This window comes from Chiloscyllium plagiosum, unplaced genomic scaffold, assembly GCF_037043375.1.
Source record: "Chiloscyllium plagiosum isolate Xiang-an unplaced genomic scaffold, Cpla_swu_hap1 HiC_scaffold_33, whole genome shotgun sequence".
Classification (NCBI taxonomy): Eukaryota; Metazoa; Chordata; class Chondrichthyes; order Orectolobiformes; family Hemiscylliidae; genus Chiloscyllium; species Chiloscyllium plagiosum.
Genome location: NW_028270171.1, coordinates 22,134,962 through 22,154,466, shown reverse-complemented (window position 1 = coordinate 22,154,466; position 19,505 = coordinate 22,134,962). Strand labels below are relative to the sequence as shown.

At 45.0% G+C, this 19,505-nt stretch overlaps 1 protein-coding gene across 2 annotated transcripts in view; it reads left to right on the top strand.

Annotated features, from left to right (window-relative positions):
* aco2 (aconitase 2, mitochondrial) overlaps positions 1 to 19,505 on the top strand; it is a 54,073-nt gene that overhangs the window by 33,039 nt on the left and 1,529 nt on the right. For both annotated transcript variants that reach the window (XM_043679883.2, XM_087978351.1), the window contains exons 9-17: positions 194 to 299; positions 2,673 to 2,830; positions 8,446 to 8,519; positions 9,618 to 9,729; positions 11,463 to 11,585; positions 15,102 to 15,257; positions 16,335 to 16,526; positions 17,209 to 17,341; positions 18,268 to 18,389. In XM_043679883.2, coding sequence (XP_043535818.2) covers positions 194 to 299; positions 2,673 to 2,830; positions 8,446 to 8,519; positions 9,618 to 9,729; positions 11,463 to 11,585; positions 15,102 to 15,257; positions 16,335 to 16,526; positions 17,209 to 17,341; positions 18,268 to 18,389 — 1,176 coding nt within the window. The remainder of the gene's footprint in view (positions 1 to 193; positions 300 to 2,672; positions 2,831 to 8,445; positions 8,520 to 9,617; positions 9,730 to 11,462; positions 11,586 to 15,101; positions 15,258 to 16,334; positions 16,527 to 17,208; positions 17,342 to 18,267; positions 18,390 to 19,505) is intronic.

Sequence of the window (19,505 nt, the reverse complement as noted above, 5' to 3'; positions counted from 1 at the left end):
CTCAGATGGTTTGCTTTTGCTGGGGAGCATATTTCCTCCACTTTCTGGTTTTATCTCCGATTTACGGACTGTGCAACTTTTATCCTCATTTCTGGCTTGTCTTGTGCCATTCTACCTGACACACCAACCTTTGAAAGCATTTCATGTTTTCTCCCCATCACATTGCTGAAAAATGCTTTTCTTTTTATTTCAGCTTAAGCCGCACATTAATGGACCTTTCACCCCTGACCTTGCACACCCAGTGTCCGAGATCGGGGCAGCAGCAGAGAAGAATGGATGGCCTCTTGATATCCGCGTTGGTAAGCAATTGCCACTTTCACTACAAGGAGCCCTGTTTTACTTGGCCTAATGGAGGTGCATTAATATATAGTAAGGTGGGACCTAGGAAATCATTACAGGTATTCCTCTCTCCTCCTGCTGGAATATGAGTTGAAATGGTGTGGTTCGATGGCCCTGTGATGAAAGAAAATATTCTGACAAGAAGGGGGCCCACAAATGCGGAGTTATTTGACAACATCTGCAACATTAAGAGGGCATGTGTTTTGTCCACGGTCTCCCCATAGTACAGGGCAGAGAGTCATCCACAGTTCCCATACCTGATGGTGCGATCCCACATGGAAAGTGGTCTTTGCTGTCACATCCTGCAAAAACAGTGGCTCATGCACAAATGGTGTCGGCCATCCCCAGCAGAACTGTTTCGTGAGATTTAGTGGAAGGGAGTAGAACATTTCTCCTGGCCTGATAGCCTTTGTAGAGTGAACAAATGAAATAGCTGTTTGTGCACCAACCAATGATGGGGTCTGTATCTCAGCACAGTAATGGTTTGAGTATTAATTTGGGTCCTGTTCCACCTCCAGGCTCCAATAAGGTTTTTATTTAAGAGCTAGGGCAGTTTCAACAACTGTTTAGTCCATACAAGCTTTCATCAGTGACGCAACAACTTGCTCTTAAATCAAGCCTTTTGAGGTCAGAAAACATGATAATACAGAGTTGAGAGTTTGGTGGAAAAGCATAACAGGTCAGGCAGCATCTGAGGAGCAGGAGATTAGATGTTTCTGGCACAAGTCCTTCATCAGGATTGCTGATGAAGGGCTTATGCCCAAAACATCGATTCTCCTGCTTCTCGGATGCTGCCTGACCTGCTGTACTTTTCCAGCACCACCCTCTCGGCTCTGATCTCCAGCATCTGCAGGCCCGATTTAGTCCAAATCTTCACACACAGGAATGTTATGAATTGATTTTACCCTGAATCATGTAAGGAGATATTAGGAAAGATGGTTAGTCATGAAGGTCAGCTTTAATGAGTGTCTTTAAAGGCAGACAGATTGGTAAAGTGTTGGAGGAGCTTTAAGAAGGGAGTTCTAGAGTTTAGGTAGCTGAGGTTTTACTGGAGCAATTAAAATCAGGGCTGAGCGGGAGGATGGCAGAGATGTAGAGAGTTCCTAGGCCAAAGAAAGCTGCTGCTTGAGAGGGGCGTGGTAATAGAGGGAATGAGGAAACCAGGAGGGGAACCTTAAACTGAAGTTGTTCCACCAGGCCCTGATATAGGTCAGCAAGCACAGTGGGCAGTGGGTGAACTGCATTTCTTGTGAGTTAAGATATAGACATTAGGGAACATTGTACATGACAAGATTCTCCTAAACTATACCTTCTGGCTCTGCTCCCATTATTTCACTTATTTCAGATACATATGATTGCAGATGTTTCTGTTTGCATGAATTACTGAGTTGGAGGATATTTTGTTTGGTAACAGCAGCAATGATACAGGAAGAGTGATGGCTATACAGAGTGTATGTTTTATACAAAGCTTTTCAAAGTATTTTCTAAATAAACAATCTGAAAATGTTCTAGCACAGAAATTGCCATTGGACTCTTAAATCTATATCATTATGGCTTTCCATAAGTCACCCTGTTCATTTTCTCACTCTTTAATATTCTTGTTTTTCAAGGAGCTAGAGTATTTATTGCCCTTCTTTAATTTAAAAGTATTGAGATGTTCAGCTATATACTGTGGTACATGGGCAATAAAACATATTTGGATGTACCATAAAGGATGTGCCTTTACCGAGTATGTGACTACTGGTTCTCTCAAAGTACCTTATAGCCAATGAAATACCCTTGAGGTGTAGTCACTGTTGTAGGGAACACAGCCAATTTGTAATCAGAATATCCCCACAAATTGTAAGTGATAACGTGCAGATTGTTTGTTTTTTTTTATTTTGCAGTGTTGTTTGAGGGGGTGAATACTGTCTAAGACACCATCGAGAGCTCCCTAGCTCCTCTTCACAATAGTCTAATTTGGTGTTTCATACCCACCAGACCAGATAGATGGGGTAGAGGTGTCAAAGCCAATTGTACCACCCTTGAGAAGTCGGTCAACTTGCAATGGCCAACAATCAAATCAAATGTAGGGGCTCCCTGGTCTTTATTCACTGGACGTACTGAGCCATTGAAGAAGCCTTGGAGCCCAGGCTGCTGGCCTTTTTTGGTTTGTTGGAAGTCTTTGGTTTCTAATAGTGAGAGATTACTTAATTGTTCCATTGCTCCTGCTGAGCGTATTTTTTGTTTAAACATTGTTTGGAGAAAGGGGAAGAAGGAAGAGAGAGACTTTTGCAGGTGAATAATCCTTACTGGATGCCAGTACCGGATTGAAATGATGTTTCTGTTGGCAGGTCTGATCGGCAGCTGTACGAACAGCAGTTATGAGGATATGGGCCGTTCAGCTGCTGTTGCACAACAGGCCCTTGATCACGGCCTGAAGTGTAAGTCACAGTTCACTGTAACACCAGGCTCTGAGCAGATACGTGCTACTATTGAGAGAGACGGTTATGTAAGTATACGATCTCCATTCTGTTCCCAGTACACTGCAATAGAATTGATTTCATGCGGCCTCCCCACTTCAGACAAGCCAGCCACCCTTTTTCTGCTCTATCCTCAATATTATTTTCCTGCACAGAAGCAAAGATGTTTTCTGAAGTACTGTTCTATATCTCCTGAGATCACCATCTCCTCCAATTCTGGACTTTAAATCATATTTATTCACTAGAGTTAATGTCCCATGTGTTTGTCATCCCCCATTACAAAGAACCTGGAATGTTTTACTGTGCAGAGATCCTATTGATCTGATTTGACCTGAACACCCCTTTCCTGCTTGTCCCCTATAACCTTCAACTCTTGTCAAGTTGTCTAACTTACCCCTTGAATGTACTCAGTAACCCAACCTACAGTGCATGCAAGGAGTGAGAATTCCAAATGCTAACAACCCTCTCAATGAGAAACATTTCTCTTCATCTTGACCTGAAATTGGTGATGCTAATCTTGAATCCCTATTAGAATGTAGAACAATACAGTTCAGAACAGGCCCTTCGGCCCTCTGTTGCGCTAACCTGTGAACTAATCTAAGCCCATCCTCCTAAACTATCCCATCATCCATATCCTTATTCAAGGACTGCTTAAATGTCCCTAATGAGGCTGGGTTAACTACATTGGCAGGCAGGGCATTCCACTCCCGTACCACTCTGAATAAAGATCCTGACTCTGACATCTGTCCTAAATTTATCACCCCTCAATTTGCAGCTATGGCCCCTCGTACAATCCGGCGTCATCATGCTAGGAAAAAGACTCTCACTGTTCACCCTATCTAATCCTCTGATCATCTTGTATGTCTCTATTAAATCCCCTCTTAACCGCCTTCTCTCCAATGAGAACAGACCCAAGTCCCTCAGCCTTTCCTCAGAAGACCTTCCCTCCGGACCAGGCAACATCCTGATAAATCTCCTCTGCACCTTTTCCAATGCTTCCACATCCTTCCTGTAATGGGGCGACCAGAATTGGACACAATATTCCAAATGGGGCCACACCAGCGGTTTGTACAGTTGCAGCATGACATCAGGGCTCCGGACCTCAATCCCTCTAACAATAAAACCTAACACACTGTATGTCGTCTTAACAGCACTATCAACCTGGGTAGCAACTTTCGGGGATCTATGTACATGGACACCAAGATCCCTCTGCACCTCCACACTACCAAGAATCTTTCTATTGACCCAGTATTCTGCCTTCCTGTCATTCTTCCCAAAGTGAATCACCTCACATTTAGCTGCTTTGAACTCCATTTGCCACCTCTCAGCCCAATTCTACAGTTTCTCCAAGTTCCCCTGCAACATTCTTCCACACTGTCCACCACTCCACCATCTTTAGTGTCATCTGCAAACTTATTCTCCAGTTAGAAAAGATTTACAAGGATGTTGCCAGGTTTGGAGGATTTGAACTATAGGGAGTAGTTGAACAGGCTTGGGCTGTCTTCCCTGGAGCATCAGAGGCTGAGGGGGTGACCTCATAGAGATTTATAAAATCATGAGGGGTATGGATAGGATAAATAGACAAGGTCGTTTCCCTAGGGTGGGAAATAGGGCATAGGTTTAGGGTGAGAGGGGAATGATTTAAAAGGGGCCTAAGGGGCAACTTTTTCATGCAGAGAATGGTACATATATGGAATGAGCTGCCACAAAGTGGTGGAGGCTGGTACAATTGCAACATTTAAAAGGTATCTGGATGGCTATATGAATAGGAAGGGTTTGGAGGGATATGGGCCGGGTGTTGACAGGTGGGACTTGATTGGGTTGGGATATCTGGTCGGCATGGACATGTTGGACCAAAGAGTCTGTTTCCGTGCTGTACATCCCTATGCCTCTATAACCCATCCACCTATCCCTGCGTCCAACTCATTTATAAAAATGACGAACAGCAGTGGTCCCAAAACAGATCCTTGTGGCACATCATTGGTAACCGGACTCCAGGCTGAATATTTTCCATCAAAGTCTGTGAGAAGATTTGTAGTTCGGGTGCTCGTTGTTGTGGTTCTGTTCGCCGAGCTGGGAATTTGTGTGGTAGATGTTTCGTCCCCTGTCTAGGTGACATCCTCAGTGCTTGGGAGCCTCCTGTGAAGCGATTCTGAGATGTTTCCTCCGGCATTTATTGTGGTTTGTCTCTGCTGCTTCCGGTTGTCAGTTCCAGCTGTCCGTTGCAGTGGCCGGTATATTGGGTCCAGGTCGATGTGTTTGTTGATAGAATCTGTGGATGAGTGCCATGCCTCTCGGAATTCCCTGGCTGTTCTCTGTTTGGCTTGTCCTATAATAGTAGTGTTGTCCCAGTCGACCTCAGGTTGCTTGTCATCTGCGTGTGTGGCTACTAAGGATATCTAGTCGTGTCGTTTCGTGGCTAGTTGGTGTTCATGGATACGGATCGTTAGCTGTCTTCCTGTTTGTCCTATGTAGTGTACAAAATCCCATGCAAGGACTGCACAAAACACTACATAGGACAAATAGGAAGACAGCTAACGATCCGTATCCATGAACACCAACCAGCCACGAAACACACGACCAGCTATCCTTAGTAGCCACACACGCAGATGACAAGCAACATGAGTTTGACTGGGACAACACTACTATTATAGGACAAGCCAAACAGAACAGCCAGGGAATTCCTAGAGGCATGGCACTCATCCACAGATTCTATCAACAAACACATTGACCTGGACCCAATATCCCACCAGTATCAGGAAACCCTCTTGCACACATTGGGAAAAAAACTGATCGATCCAATGTAATGGAGTTGTAGCATTTCCAGTCAATGTTGGGGAAGTTAAAGTTCTCCATTATGACTACCCTGTTCCTTTCACTCCCGCCCAGAATCGTTTTGCCAATCCCCCCCCCCCCCCCCCCCAATCCCTGGAACTTTGCGGAGGCCTATTTTAAAAAAAAAACTCCCAACAGTGTGACCTCTCCTCTCCTGTTTCTAACCACAGCCCATACCACCTCAGTAGATGAGTCCTCGTCAAAAATTCTTTCAGCTACCGTTATACTGTCCTTGACTAACAAGGCCACATCTCTCCCTCTTTTACCACCTTTCCTGATCTTAATGAAAGCGTTAAACCCTGGAACCTGCAACATCCATTCCTGACCCTGCCTTATCCATGCCTCTGAATGGCCACAATATCAAAGTCCTGGGTACCTATCTATGCTGCAAGCCCACCTATCTCAGTCCGCATACTTCTGGCATTGAAGTAGACACACTTCAAACCAGCTTGCTGTCTGCCAGCACACTCCTGTGACGGTGAAATCCTGTCCCTGTATTCCCTACTCACATCCTCCTATGCACTGAAACTACAACACAGGTTCCCATCCCTCTGCTGAGCTATTGTAAACCCACCCAAATAGCACTAGCAAATTTCCCACCAGGATATTAGTACCCCTCTGGTTCAAGTGAAGGCCTCCTGTTTGTAGAGGTCCCAATTCCCCAGAATGAGCCTCCATTATCTACACACCTGAAACCCTCCCTCCTGCACACACTCTTGCAGCCACGTGTTCAGCTGATATCTCTCCCTGTTCCTAGCCTCGCTATCACATTAGAGTAAGCACACTCTCAACATCTATCCTGTCAGTCCCCCGTTGGGTAAGATCAACTTTTGTTCATCTCAGCTCCAAGTATGGGGCTTAGCCTGAAGCCATTTTTTCAAAAGAAAAGCCCCTTCAACCAACCTAGTGAATCGAACCTGAGCAGCCTCCATTGCAAATATGTCCCTCCTGCTCAAGTGTGTGCCGAAATCTGTGTGCAGTACTGTAGGTGCAGTCTCACCAAATAACGGTAACGTTGTCGTGAAACTGCCCCACTTTTATACAATGTTTCCCTTTGCTGGAAATAATGAGTGAGGGGGAGAAGGTTGTGCCTACACCCACAGATTTTGACCCATTGACTGTGTTTACTTCCAGGGGCCGAGTCTTGTAGTCATACAGACCCCTCGGTCCACATCAGCCATGTTCCCAAACTAAACTAGTCTCCACCCTGTCTGTGTTTGGCCCATTTCCCGTCAAACTTTTCCTATTCATGAACTTATTTGAATATCAATTAAAAGTTGTAACTTTACCTGCATCCACAACTTTCTCTGGCAGTTCGTTCCGCGCGCGCAGTAGAAAGCAAAAGGTTGCCTGTCATGCCCTTTTTAAAACTTTCTCCTCTCACCTTGAGAGTATGCCCCCGAGTTTTGAACTCCCCCATGCTAGGGAAAAGACCCTTATCAATGTCCCTCATGAGTTTATAAACCTCAGTAAGGTCACCCCCTCCACCACCTACGGTCCAGCCTTTCCAGTCTATTTTCATATCTCACTCCTCCGTTCCTGACAGCATGCTGGTAAATCGGAGGAAGTACAAAATAAAATTAACAAATACAATTATCATCAGAAAATGTGTACTTTCAATTTATTTTACATTTAATAAAGATGTTTGGCTATTTTGGCTTGCTATAGATAAACTTTTAAACACAGTGGATAATTAGGGGTGAACACTCTGAGAGTCTCTCTGGGTGGGTGGTGGGTGTAAGATATTGATATGGTAGCTCTGATTTTACCAATTCAATATGATGTCCATGTTTCACATGTTTACTGCTGTTTGGGCAGCCCGTACACTTGGCCATGCTGGGGTATTTTCTCTCACTAAACTACTGCCTAAACCTCCAATATGGACATACAGGAGGCACCTGGACATTTCCGTCTGGGAATGCACTGTCCACCCTTTCAGGTGTTACGGATACACTGGTGTTAAAAGTGCAGGGGTTTTTTTTTGCCTTTATTCATTTGCAGCATGTGGCCATTCCTGGCTGGGTCACCATTTATTGCCCCCCCCCTACTGGCTGTTGAAGGGCTGGCGGTGAGCTGCTGACTTGAATATGCTGCAGGTACATTGTGTAGTTCAGAAGGGCGTTTCAGAAGCTCAAAGGAACTGTTGTTACGTCAGCGATAGAACGATAATATTGTTCCTAATCAGGATAATGAGAGTCTTGGAGGGGACCTTGAAGTTGGTATTCCATGCACCTGCTGCCTTTGTTCTTGGTGCTGGAAGTTGCATGTTTGGAAGGGGCTGTCAGGGGAAGCCAAGTTACTGCAATACATCTTGTAAGTGGTACACTGCTGCCATCTAATGAAGGGAGTGCATGTGTAAAGTGTTGTGCAGGGAGGGGGGTGCCAGTCCAGACGGCTGCTTTGTCCTGGATGCTGTCGAGCTGCTCATGTGACAGTGGAGCCGCACTCATCCAGGCAGGAAGTGCTGGACTCGATGAATATAGTATGGCACAAGCTGGATCCCAGCCTCGCAGTGGATTTGGAGATGGGAAAGCAGTGCTCCTCTGAAACCACCTCCCTTTCATTGGCCACCAATTCACCAACCAGCCCTGTGACCATCCCTCCCTGAGACCTGGTTTACCCCCTCCTTGGCCTCTACTAGGACAAATGAGTCAAATTGGCAGCAGCTCCATGGACCTTGTGAGGTAGGTGGAGATTTAGTGTTCTGTGGAGTCACAAATTTACAGAAAGGACTGGTGACCCAGGTTTCTGTGGACTCTGGTGCTTCAGACAAAGATTTCCCAACTTAATTCTACTTTTGTCTTTGCAGGCCAAAATCCTGAGGGACTTCGGTGGACTTGTTCTGGCTAATGCCTGCGGGCCCTGCATTGGACAGTGGGACAGGTAGAGGAGTTGCACTTCCATTTTCTACTCCCTGCACTAAGCAGGAGGTCACATCAAAAATTAGCTTATCTTTCCACCTATGGTATTGGCTGGTGTGCATTGTGTGGAACAATAAATGAAAGATGGCGTCCAAATTGGGAATTTGCACAACCTGATCAAAGAAAACAGCCTTCGCTTTCCCAGATCGTTGGTTTGCAAAGTACTTGGGTGACTTTGCACTGAACCGAGCACTGTTTTGGTTTTCAACAATACTTATTGTTGCTGTTAAATTAATAAAATGAGTGTGGTGGTGTGATGGATTGGAATTGTGTCAAGGTGTGTTCTTAACCAGAGCGTGGATAGCAGTGGATATTAGAGATGGCCACAGCTATGGGGTGAGACTGCAAGGATGAGGTTTGGCAAATAGCCATGGCTTTTCATCACTGATTGCTAGCCAGTGAAGCCAAGTTGAGCTTTTGTGTATTGACATTGCTAAGATATAAGCCTTCAGTCAGGTGATGTGCCAACAGGACTCCCTTATAAAGACCTGCTGCTCAGAGGAAATTGGTAGCAGCAGAAGAGAGAGGGCAAAACTTAAAAGGAAGCTTAGTTCATTGTGATGTAAGTGGGGGCTGATGAACAATGGGAGGCTTCCCACTTCATGCTATAGGATTTGAATGTAGAATGTGGATAGCCTTCATGACTTCTGCCTGCCCAGCAAACCCCCACCACCGCCCAGAGCATAGCCATGTGTTCATTTTATAACTGACACTGCTATCTGAATGCTTCCAGTAATTGCAAACGCTGCTCTCTAAAGTAAGGCTATAAGCCCCCTGTTAGATGCGGTGAGTTCATGTTCTGTAAAGTAGAAGTGTGCTCCACTTTTTGATTCTGTTTGGATGATTAAAACAATTAGTTCCCTCATCTGATTGTCAGCAGATCAGAGCTGCCGTCTAGCTCATTGTTTGGTTAGAATTGATACCACTTCCCTGAGATGTATTGATTAACTTGTTGCAAGTGTTTGAATAAACCCCCTTTAAAGAGTGTTTTCAAGCTGTCCACCACCTCTTCCCGCATGCTATTCATTTTTGTCTCTTTCCTTTTACTTCTCCACGCAAGGCGGGATGTTAAGAAAGGTGAGAAGAACACCATTGTGACGTCGTACAACAGAAACTTCACTGGGCGCAATGATGCCAACCCTGCCACCCATGCCTTTGTCACATCTCCTGAGGTAAAATGCACATGGACACCTTTATGCTTTCACTTTCATTTTCATAGAAATCTGATGAGTTTGTCACGATTGACTCATTAATGTTAGCAAATGCGAGCAAAGAGAAAACATTATGGGTGCAGGAATGGAAGCAATTACTGAAATGGGAGGAGGCTTGTATGAGTCAGTTGGGCAGAACGGCCTGTTTCTGGGCTATAGACTCCAGTGAGTCAGCATCAAGACTCCAGCAGGATAGAGTACAGAGATGAAAGATTTGTCTGGATCTGCATTCTATTTGAAGTTTTCATTTATTGGTGTTTGGAGCTGCTGAGGGGAATGGTCTTTCGGGATCTTCCATGCTATAGGATTTGAATGTAGAATATGGGTAGCCTTCATGACTCCTGTCTGCCCAGCAAACACCCTCCTCCTTTTCTCTCACATGGGTATGCACGCGCACACACTAACCTGCCTCTCAGGTCTGTGTAAAAGTTTACAGGTATTGGATGGGGAGGAGTTGGGTGACCCATCTGCTGTTGGACCTATTGAGGCCCAATCTGTTCCAACCCAGGTAATACTCAACTCCCGAAAGATTAGGGGGGTGGGGGGTGGAATCAACACCCTGTGGAAAGCCCGACAGCACTAGCTATCTGAGCTAGCATCAGGAAAGGTGACAACAAATTCTTTGCATTCTTCCTGGGTCATTGGAGGTACTGCCACCCCTTTTAATGCTTCTCATCCCAGCCATCCCCACCCAGATGTCTTTGCCGAGACTCTTGATCCTGGACGTGTCAAAACGGTTCAGTTTGACGGCATCTCTTGTAATCCCAGCAGTGGCCACCACGCCAAACTGGCACCACTGGGACCAATCCAATTGGCTGCCAGCACTCCAAGCCTGGATTTCCTATTGGGGGGGGTGGAAGTCTCGCCTTCATTGAGATGTACCGCACAGAAACAGACCCCTCTGTCCAACTTGTCCATTGCCGACCAGATATCCTAAATTAATCTAGTCCCATTTGCCAGCACCTGGGCCATATCCCTCAAATCCTTCCTATTCATATACCCATCCAGATGCCTTTTAAACGTTGTAATTGTCCCCAAAGGTTTCTTAGACTAACTTCTGATGTCTCCGAAATACTTGAACTCAAATGCCAAAGGCTGTGCAGATCCACTGCTGTCAGACAATAGTGTCTCTCTCTCTTCTCTTTTTTTTCCTCTTCTCTCTCGCTGATCATGCAGTCTCTGCCTTTGTGACCCTTCCTCCTGTTTTAAAGTGCCATTGTTTTGATCTTTTTTTCCCCCCAAAGTTCCAAAACAATGCAACGGTTTATAAACAGTGATTACTGCTTCTGGAATTCAAGGAAATCCGCTCCAACACCTAAAATACCTTAAAGGAGCAGCGCTCTCAGCCACAACTTTTTTTTTTCCCCGTCCTCTATCTTGCTGTTTCTGGCTTTAAGATACCAAAGGGATTATGGGCAAGTGTCCTCTTACTGCCCCTGCATCCCCACCCTTTTAGATGGAGGTAGGGGCAGAGACTGTGGTGTCCATTTTCTGACACAATATCACTGAGCTGAAAGTGGTGTCTTTCTGCTCTGACAGAGACTAATAGCTTCCTCGGGATGTTATAATGTCAGTTATTGTGATGGTATTGAACTGGATTGATATTTCCAAGTAGTAACATGCACATGCCAGTGCAATCCTATGGAGGTTGTGCAGAAGCTGCAGTCCAATTGATTATGGTTTTCTGTTCCCAGATTGTCACTGCCTTTGCTATCGCTGGAACCTTGAAGTTTGACCCCGAGCGTGACACACTGGTAGGAGCTGATGGGAAGAAGTTCAAACTGAATCCTCCGGATGCTGACGAACTGCCCAGCAAGGTAACTGGCACTCTCTGACAGGCAGGCTAGCTATCAACATGCAGGGTTATGGTACGCTTTCGTTTTAAACCACACACACAGATCCTGTTGTTTACAAGGTGGTTACAAGTATCTCAAATCTGCTTCAGTTTCAGGGTCATAGAATCCCTATAGTGCAATAGCAGGCCACTCAGCCCATTGAGTCGACACCAACCCTCTTCCCCCCCCCCCCCCCCCCCCCAGAAGACCTATTCAGATCCTCCCCAAATACCCATAACCCTGCATTTGCCATGGCTAACCCACCTAGCCAGTACATCCGTGGACACTGAGGCAATTTAGCATGGCTAATCAACCTAGCCTGCACAAGTGGTTAACACCACTTCAAGTGGTGCAATTTCTCTTCGCCTCAGTCCTAAGTGGCTGACCCCTTTATCTTGTGACTGTGACTCCAGTTCTAGATTTTAAGACTGTTTCACATCTATTGGCATCCTCTCTCTTCTCGTGCTCTCTCTCATATCTGTTACAATCCTTCAAGCAGAGAGGCAGGATAAAGTCTGAAATTCTTGAGACATGGTGTTTTCCCTAACGTTTAGGGACATATGATCATGATGCCATCATTCAGCCCACACTTTGTGCGTTGACAATTTCTAACTCATTACTGTCACCAGCACCTTGTCACACTCCGAGGTTGCAATCTCAGCATCCTGCATATTGTTTTATTCTCTTTTGGAAATCAGTTTAATTCCATAAAACCATTTTTTAAAAAAAGATCAGGTGTAGGCCATTCGGCTCCTCAAATCTGCTTCACCATTCAATAGAATCGTGACCGATCCAACATTTGTCACATCCACTTTCCTTGATCCCCTGACTGATCAAAAATCATATCTATCTCAGCCTTAAATATATGCAAGGACTCTGCTTCCCCCCCACCCCCCCAAACAATACCAAATGGCAAGGAGTTCCAAAGACACTTGACCCTGTATGATAGGAAATTCCTCCTCATCTCAGTCTTCAATTGGCACACCCCTTTATTCTAAGACTTGTTCTGTGGTCCTAGGTTCTCCCATGAGGGGTAAAATCTCAGCATTGACCCTATCGAGCCCCTTAAGAATCCTGTATGTTTCAATGTGATCACCTCTAAATCTTCTAAATTTTAATCAGGAGAGTCCTAAACTGTTTAGTCTTTGCTCATAAGACATTCCCTACTCCTGCTCCCTTGAAAAAAGGACCAACATTGAATTAGCCTTCCTGATTACTTGCTGCACCTGTGTGCTAGCTTTCTGTGTCGAGTATAAGCACCCCCATTTCCCTTTGTGTTGCAGCTTCTGCAACCTTTCTCCATTAACTAATATTCTGTCCTTTTTTGTTCTCCCTTCCAAAATGAACAAATTCACATTTTCCCCACAGAAAAACAGTTTTAAAAAGGATTATGCTCCAGGTTATTTATCGCACAGCTGTTTGAGACCTTACTATTTTCAAAACGGTTGACATGTTTGGCTAAACGACAAGAATTATTCATTTCCAAGTTATTCATCTACATGATGCACTTAATGTGTGCAAATTGGTGGAAGCTTTTCTTTCACTATTGTGACTGTTACAAATATTAGACTATTAAACTGTGGAATCTTATGCCGTGCATTTCAAAACAATATTCACTTGGTATTTTTGCAGAACCAAGCCTTGTGGCACATCTTTCACTATATTTTCAGTTCGGTGTCAAAAGCTGCTCACCACTTGGTTTTATTGTCATATTTTTATTGCCGTCTGATTACAAGTGAGTGAAGTGTTGACGTTTGTGTATGCCCAGCTAGTCATCACTTCCTTCAACAATTGTTCGGGCAGCCCATCCCTTCGCTGCTTTCGATTTAGAAGGAGGCGGTGGTGTAGTGGTCATGTCACTGGACTAGCACCCCAGAACCTCAAGGCAACATTCAGGAGCAGCACGGTGGCTCAGTGGTTAGCACTGCTGCCTCAGCGCCAGGGTCCCACATTCGATTCCAGCTTCAAGCGACTGTGTGGAGTTTGCACATTCTCCCCGTGTCTGCATGGGTTTCCTCCAGGTGCTCCGGTTTCCTCCCACAGTCCAAAGATGTGCACGTCACGTAAATTGGCCATGCTAATTTGCCCATAGTGTTAGGTGCATTAGTCAGAGGGAAATGGGTCTGGGTGGGTTACTCTTTGGAGGGTCGGTGAGGACTGGTTGGGCCAAAGGGCCTGTTTCCACTGTAGGGAATCTAATCTAATCTAGCTCTCTAGTTGTTGGAGCTATAAAGATCTACTGTCTTGTATCACGTACTCTGAGGTTTTCAGTGAGATGGAGGAGTGTCTTTACAGCATGTATAAAATTTGTGGTATCCACCTTGTGTATTGCTGAGAAACATACAGTCGAAGGTTTTTGTCCTCCAGATAGATGCAAGAGTGCCATATTTAAAGGCAGAGCTAATAACTTTTACTGCAAGAGAAAATCAATCTCAACCATTCAAAGTTGACCTGCCAACCAATCAGCACTATTTTCCCATGTAGCATTTTTCCCCTTTGAAATGGGGTGTTCCTGTGTCTGTTCTGATGAGTGCAAGCTGAAAGGCATGTCTCTTTTGTTTTTCTCTGTAATACATAGAGTATAGTTTCCAGATGGTGGACAAAGCATTAATCAAATTAAATCTCCAGGTGAGCTCATGACCAATTTAAACGTTGTCAATTTTGGATGCAATGTTGACTGAGAGAGCCCTACCAATGGTCTTGGGTTACTCAGCTGCTGATCAGGCTTTGCATTCAGATTTGAGCGTGACTAGTCCGGTTGCATGATCTTTGCTGAGTTACTTCGCTGTGCAAGGAGGAGGTAAATGGGGTAGAAACACTAAAATTGCTTTGGTGATCCTGAGGGAGGGGGAGAGGTTTTTCCACTTCTGGGTAGTGACTGTGCTGGATAGCACAAGTAGATCTCAGCCAGAGGATGGACCAGCCTCAGCTGTGATGCCCCTCTGTTTAAGTAACCAGTTGATTCTTGCTTACCTGCAAGACGTAGGGCTGCTTGGGTGCAAGAGTGACCACGTTCATCTGCCTGGTGTATGTGGGACCACACCCAGCAAGATCAGCACCTATTTAAGGAGAAGGAAGGGGATAGAGGATCAATAGGTGGTTTAGTGGTTAGCACTATTGCTTCAGCACCAGGGACCTAGGTTCAATTCCAGCCTCGGGTGACTGTCTGTGTAGAGTTTGCACATTCTCCCCATGTCAATGTGGGTTTCCTGCATGTGCTCTTGTTTCTTCCCACAGTCCAAAGATGTGGATTAGCCATGTTAACTTGCTCCATTAGTCTCCAGAGATGTGCAGGTGAAGTGGATTGGCCACGATAAATGTGGGGTTACGGGTTAGGGTGAGAGTGTTGGTGGGATACTCTTCGGAGGGTTGGTGCAGACTCAATGGGTCAAATGGCCTGTATATGCAGTGTAAAGATTCTAAAGTGTGGGGAAGAGAGGAAATTGCTGAGAATGTGTTGAGAGGTCACTGAATGTTTTTTTTATTTCTGTCTTGAAGGGCTTTGATCCCGGTGAGGATACATACCAGTACCCACCAAAAGATTCCAAGGGCATCTCTGTAGTTGTGGGCCCAGAAAGTAATCGGCTGCAGCTGCTGGAGCCATTTGACCGGTGGAACAACGAGGACTTGGTGGACTTGAGGGTGCTCATCAAGGTCAGTTGCAGATTGTGAGAGAACCGCTCCTTAGTTTATTGAATCGTTCATGGTTGTCGTGGTTCACTTATGTCCTTGGGAAGGAAGTCTGGCCTGTGTGTGTGACTCCAGTCCCACAACAATGTGGGTGTCTCTTAACTACCCTCTGGCAATTGGATATGGGCAATAAATGCAGACCTTGCCATCAACACCCACATTCCACATCCCACAAGGGAATGACAGAAGAAAAGGTGCAAAACCATTTTTGTTAAGAAGTTAGTCACTTCTTCCTTGTTTTTGAATTGGCCTGTGCCCGAAACGTCGAATCTCCTGTTCCCTGGATGCTGCCTGACCTGCTGTGCTGTTCCAGCAATAAAGTTTCAACTTTGAATTCTGTGCCACTGTTTACGAAGCCCAGGATTTCGTATGCACACTTCCTCACCCTTCCCCTACTACTTTCAGTGATTGTGGGCAGAAACCTCCAGATCTGTCTGTTCCTGCACCATCCTTAGAAGGCTGTCTGATATTCATTGTAAGAATGTACTTCCCTTTATCTTAGCACGCAGGTCTTTCAGTCGGGACTCGGTGCAATTTGAATATATTGGAGCATTCCACCTTGTCTTTGGAGCCAACCCAACCTAATGGAATGGGATGGAAGACCTATTTTTCTCTCTCTCTCTCTCTCATCCTATCTCCCCCCCACCTCTCCCTCACAACCATTAGAACTATAAGCATGAATTGATGATGGACGTTTTGATTGGAAATGATGCTATTTACCATAAATGTCTACAAAGGCAAATGTCCTTATTACTGTGTCATTTGGAAAGGAGGAATGGTCTTGACTGACTTATTTAGAAACTGCTATTCTTGGTCTGTTGTAAAATAGACCATTTGGGGTGATTGATACTGACTGCAGAAATGACATGAAGGACATGTTCTATTCCTAGATTCTTTCCATGGATGACAAAGATGTGGCCTTTGGTCCTCTCGTAGGAAATCTGCATCCAAATATTGGCACATCTCTGGATTTTAACCATTGGTCTGGGAATTAGTTGTTCTGACGCTTTCCCCATTGTGATTTGTCGCACTATGTTTTAGGTGAAAGGCAAGTGTACAACCGATCACATATCTGCTGCTGGGCCTTGGCTGAAGTTCCGTGGGCACCTTGACAACATTTCAAACAACTTGCTCATCGGAGCTGTTAACATCGAGAATAACAAAGTCAATGAGGTCAAAAACTACCTCACTAACCAGTATGGGCCTGTGCCAGAAACCGCTCGTGCTTACAAGGTACATGAGTCTGAGGAAGATCTCTCGATCACTCATTGTCTTTAGCTGGTCAATGTCGGGCAGAGGTAGGAACTGCTAGGTTTGTTGGCCCTGCGCTAAAGAGAAGGAAGATCTGAGTGACTGCTGCAAAATGCTGCCCTAACAATGGTATCAAGACTCTGGCTTTGCCCACCTTCATCACTTATCAGCAGTTAATTAACCTGAGCATGACCCTGTCAAGGTATCTGAGCACGCTGAGCCAGGACAGAAGGCAGAGTGGTTAAAAAGAGTGAACGAATCAATCTGTGTTAGACCCTGATACCAGATTAAAAGGTAGTCATGATGTGGAGGATCTTGTGTTGGAACTGGGGTGGACAAAGTTAAACATCTCACAACACCAGGTTAGTGTCCAATGGTCGATTTAGAAATACAAGCTTGTGCTCTCAAAGCTAGTGCTTCCAAATAAATAACCTGGTGTTGTGTGATCCTTAACAGATTAAAAGGATCAGGGTATTCAAAAACAAAGCAGTTTGATTCCATTACATCTAAAAGGGTAACAGAGAGAAAACAAGTCGGCTGTTTGACCAAGGGAGTTTTCAAGTGGTCACGTAGAGCCACCTTCAGGGAAATGTCCAATCAGAGTTAGCGGTGCTGGATTAGGGTTTCAGAGCAAAGTCTAAAGTTCTCTTTGGTCCTTCCCCAGAAACAAGGCGTCAGCTGGGTGGTGGTTGGTGATGAGAACTACGGTGAGGGCTCCAGCAGAGAACATGCTGCCCTCGAACCTCGGCATCTCGGAGGTCGAGCCATCATTGTCAAGAGCTTTGCTCGGATTCACGGTAGGTGGATGCTGTGGAAATCGAAATCTCTGAAACAGTCAGCCCATTCACAAAATGTAATTGGTGCATGTGACAGCTACGGAGGAATTTAATGCTGTTTTTTTAAAAAAAAAGACGAACCATGCATTGCATTGTTCATAGACTGAGAGTGACTGTAACGAACAGATCCGCTGTTTGTGCACCCACTGTCGGTATCCAAGATGCTCCTTTGCAACAGTAGGTTTAACTGAAATAATGTGGTTCTGAGTTAGAAGAGATTTCTCCTTTTGGTTTGCTCAGTGGTAGAAGCACAGAAGGCCATTGCTCTGCTCGATGGCTCATCATCACCACCTTCTCAAGGGCAATTCGGGAAGAGTTATAAATGCTGGCTCAGGCAGCAACAAACCAGAGAAAAGGGGCAGAGATTGGAAACGTTCAAGGCTTAGGTTCTCTGCCCTGTAACCTGGGCTGCATGTGATATTATGGGGTCCAACCTACTACTGCAGCTTTTCATTGCCTGTCCAGCGACAGTGTCACTGCGAGAGTAGTGGTTGAGGTGGGCTGAAGAAGGATTTGTCGTCCTCGATGTGTCATTGGGCCTTGAAGAGTAGAATGGAGAGAACAGGTTATGTAGATCCCAGGCACCTATTCCCATCGGTACGGAAAACTAGGCAATGGTCTAATTGCGATGTCGAAACTGACAGGCTAGATTTTTAAAAAAAAATAACTTCCTATGAAAGGGAGTTGGGAAGAAAGTGAGGGACAGCATATGTGTGCATATCATACAGGAGTATCAGCCTAGAAGGTGGCACTGGAGATACAGCCTCTGGCCGTTTCTACCAATGGCAAGTCCAGCTGACACTTTGTAGCCCAATCCTTATACCGTTTCTCTTTGCAGTAGGTGAGAAGTCACCAGGTGCAGTGTGAATTCTGTGGTTTCTTTGCAGAAACTAACCTGAAGAAACAAGGTTTGCTGCCGCTGACCTTCAGTGATCCTGCTGATTATGACAAAGTGCAACCAGACGATCAAGTCTCCATCATTGGGCTGAAGGATTTTGCCCCTGGAAAGGTCGGTACACCGAGTTGGACTTCTTTCAGCTTGGAGCTCCCTTGACATTTGTTCAGACATGTGCTTACAGGTTTAAAGAAAACCAGATGTAACAGTGAGCGTGAAATACTAGAATTTATCCCATCCATTTCATCCCCGCTCATGTTTCATCCATCACATTAAGGTTTGTTTATGTTATTTGTAAAGTTAAGACAAGATGATGAGTATTAATTGTCTACAAGCACATATAAATGAGACTGGTGCAGTGGTAATGTTCCCACCTCTGGGCCAGGAGTCCTGAATTCAAGTCCTATATGCACTAGAGCTGTGCATTAACAGGTTGTTTAAAAATATTCACATATTCATAAATACAGAGGGACTGGGACACTGGGCATGTTTGAAAATGAACTCCAAAACTCTGCAAACCAACAAACTCTATGGAAAAAAATTGAGGCTTTGTTTTTACCTCGCCAGATGGCTTGAGGCCTATTAATATTTATAGCATCTAGCTGTTCTAAATCTCCATTATTCAGGAAAGCCATTTTACCTGACAACTTTCTCCTAATTTTAATACCATATACTCATTTTCTAATTTTAATCTTTACATATGGTTTTACCTTGAGCTGAAAAATGTGTTGCTGGAAAAACGCAGCAGGTTAGGCAGCATCCAAGGAGCAGGAGAATCGACATTTCAGGCATAAGCCCTTCTTCAGGAATTCCTGAAGAAGGGCTTATGCCCGAAACGTCGATTCTCCTGTTCCCTGGATGCTGCCTGACCTGCTGAGCTTTTCCAGCAACACATTTTTCAGCTCTGCGTAACACCTAGGCCATCGTCTGATTAATAGTTTGCCTATTATGTGGGAAATGACTGTGGGCTTCACTAATGCATGCTTAACATCAGGATTATAGGCCTGGTTAACACACAGGCTGTGCTTGAGGACGGGGTGTGTCTGAGAGCTTGTTCTTGTGGCTCAGAATCAGTGATCCCTTTACCTGCACACTCTCTTAGCAAGCTAAATGTGTCAAGGAAATAATAGCACAGAACAGGAATTCAACATCTAGCCCCTTGGCCTGCTCTTCCATTTGTCAAGAGCAAAGCTGATCGACAGTCTAACTTTGTATGTGTTTCAATGTTGA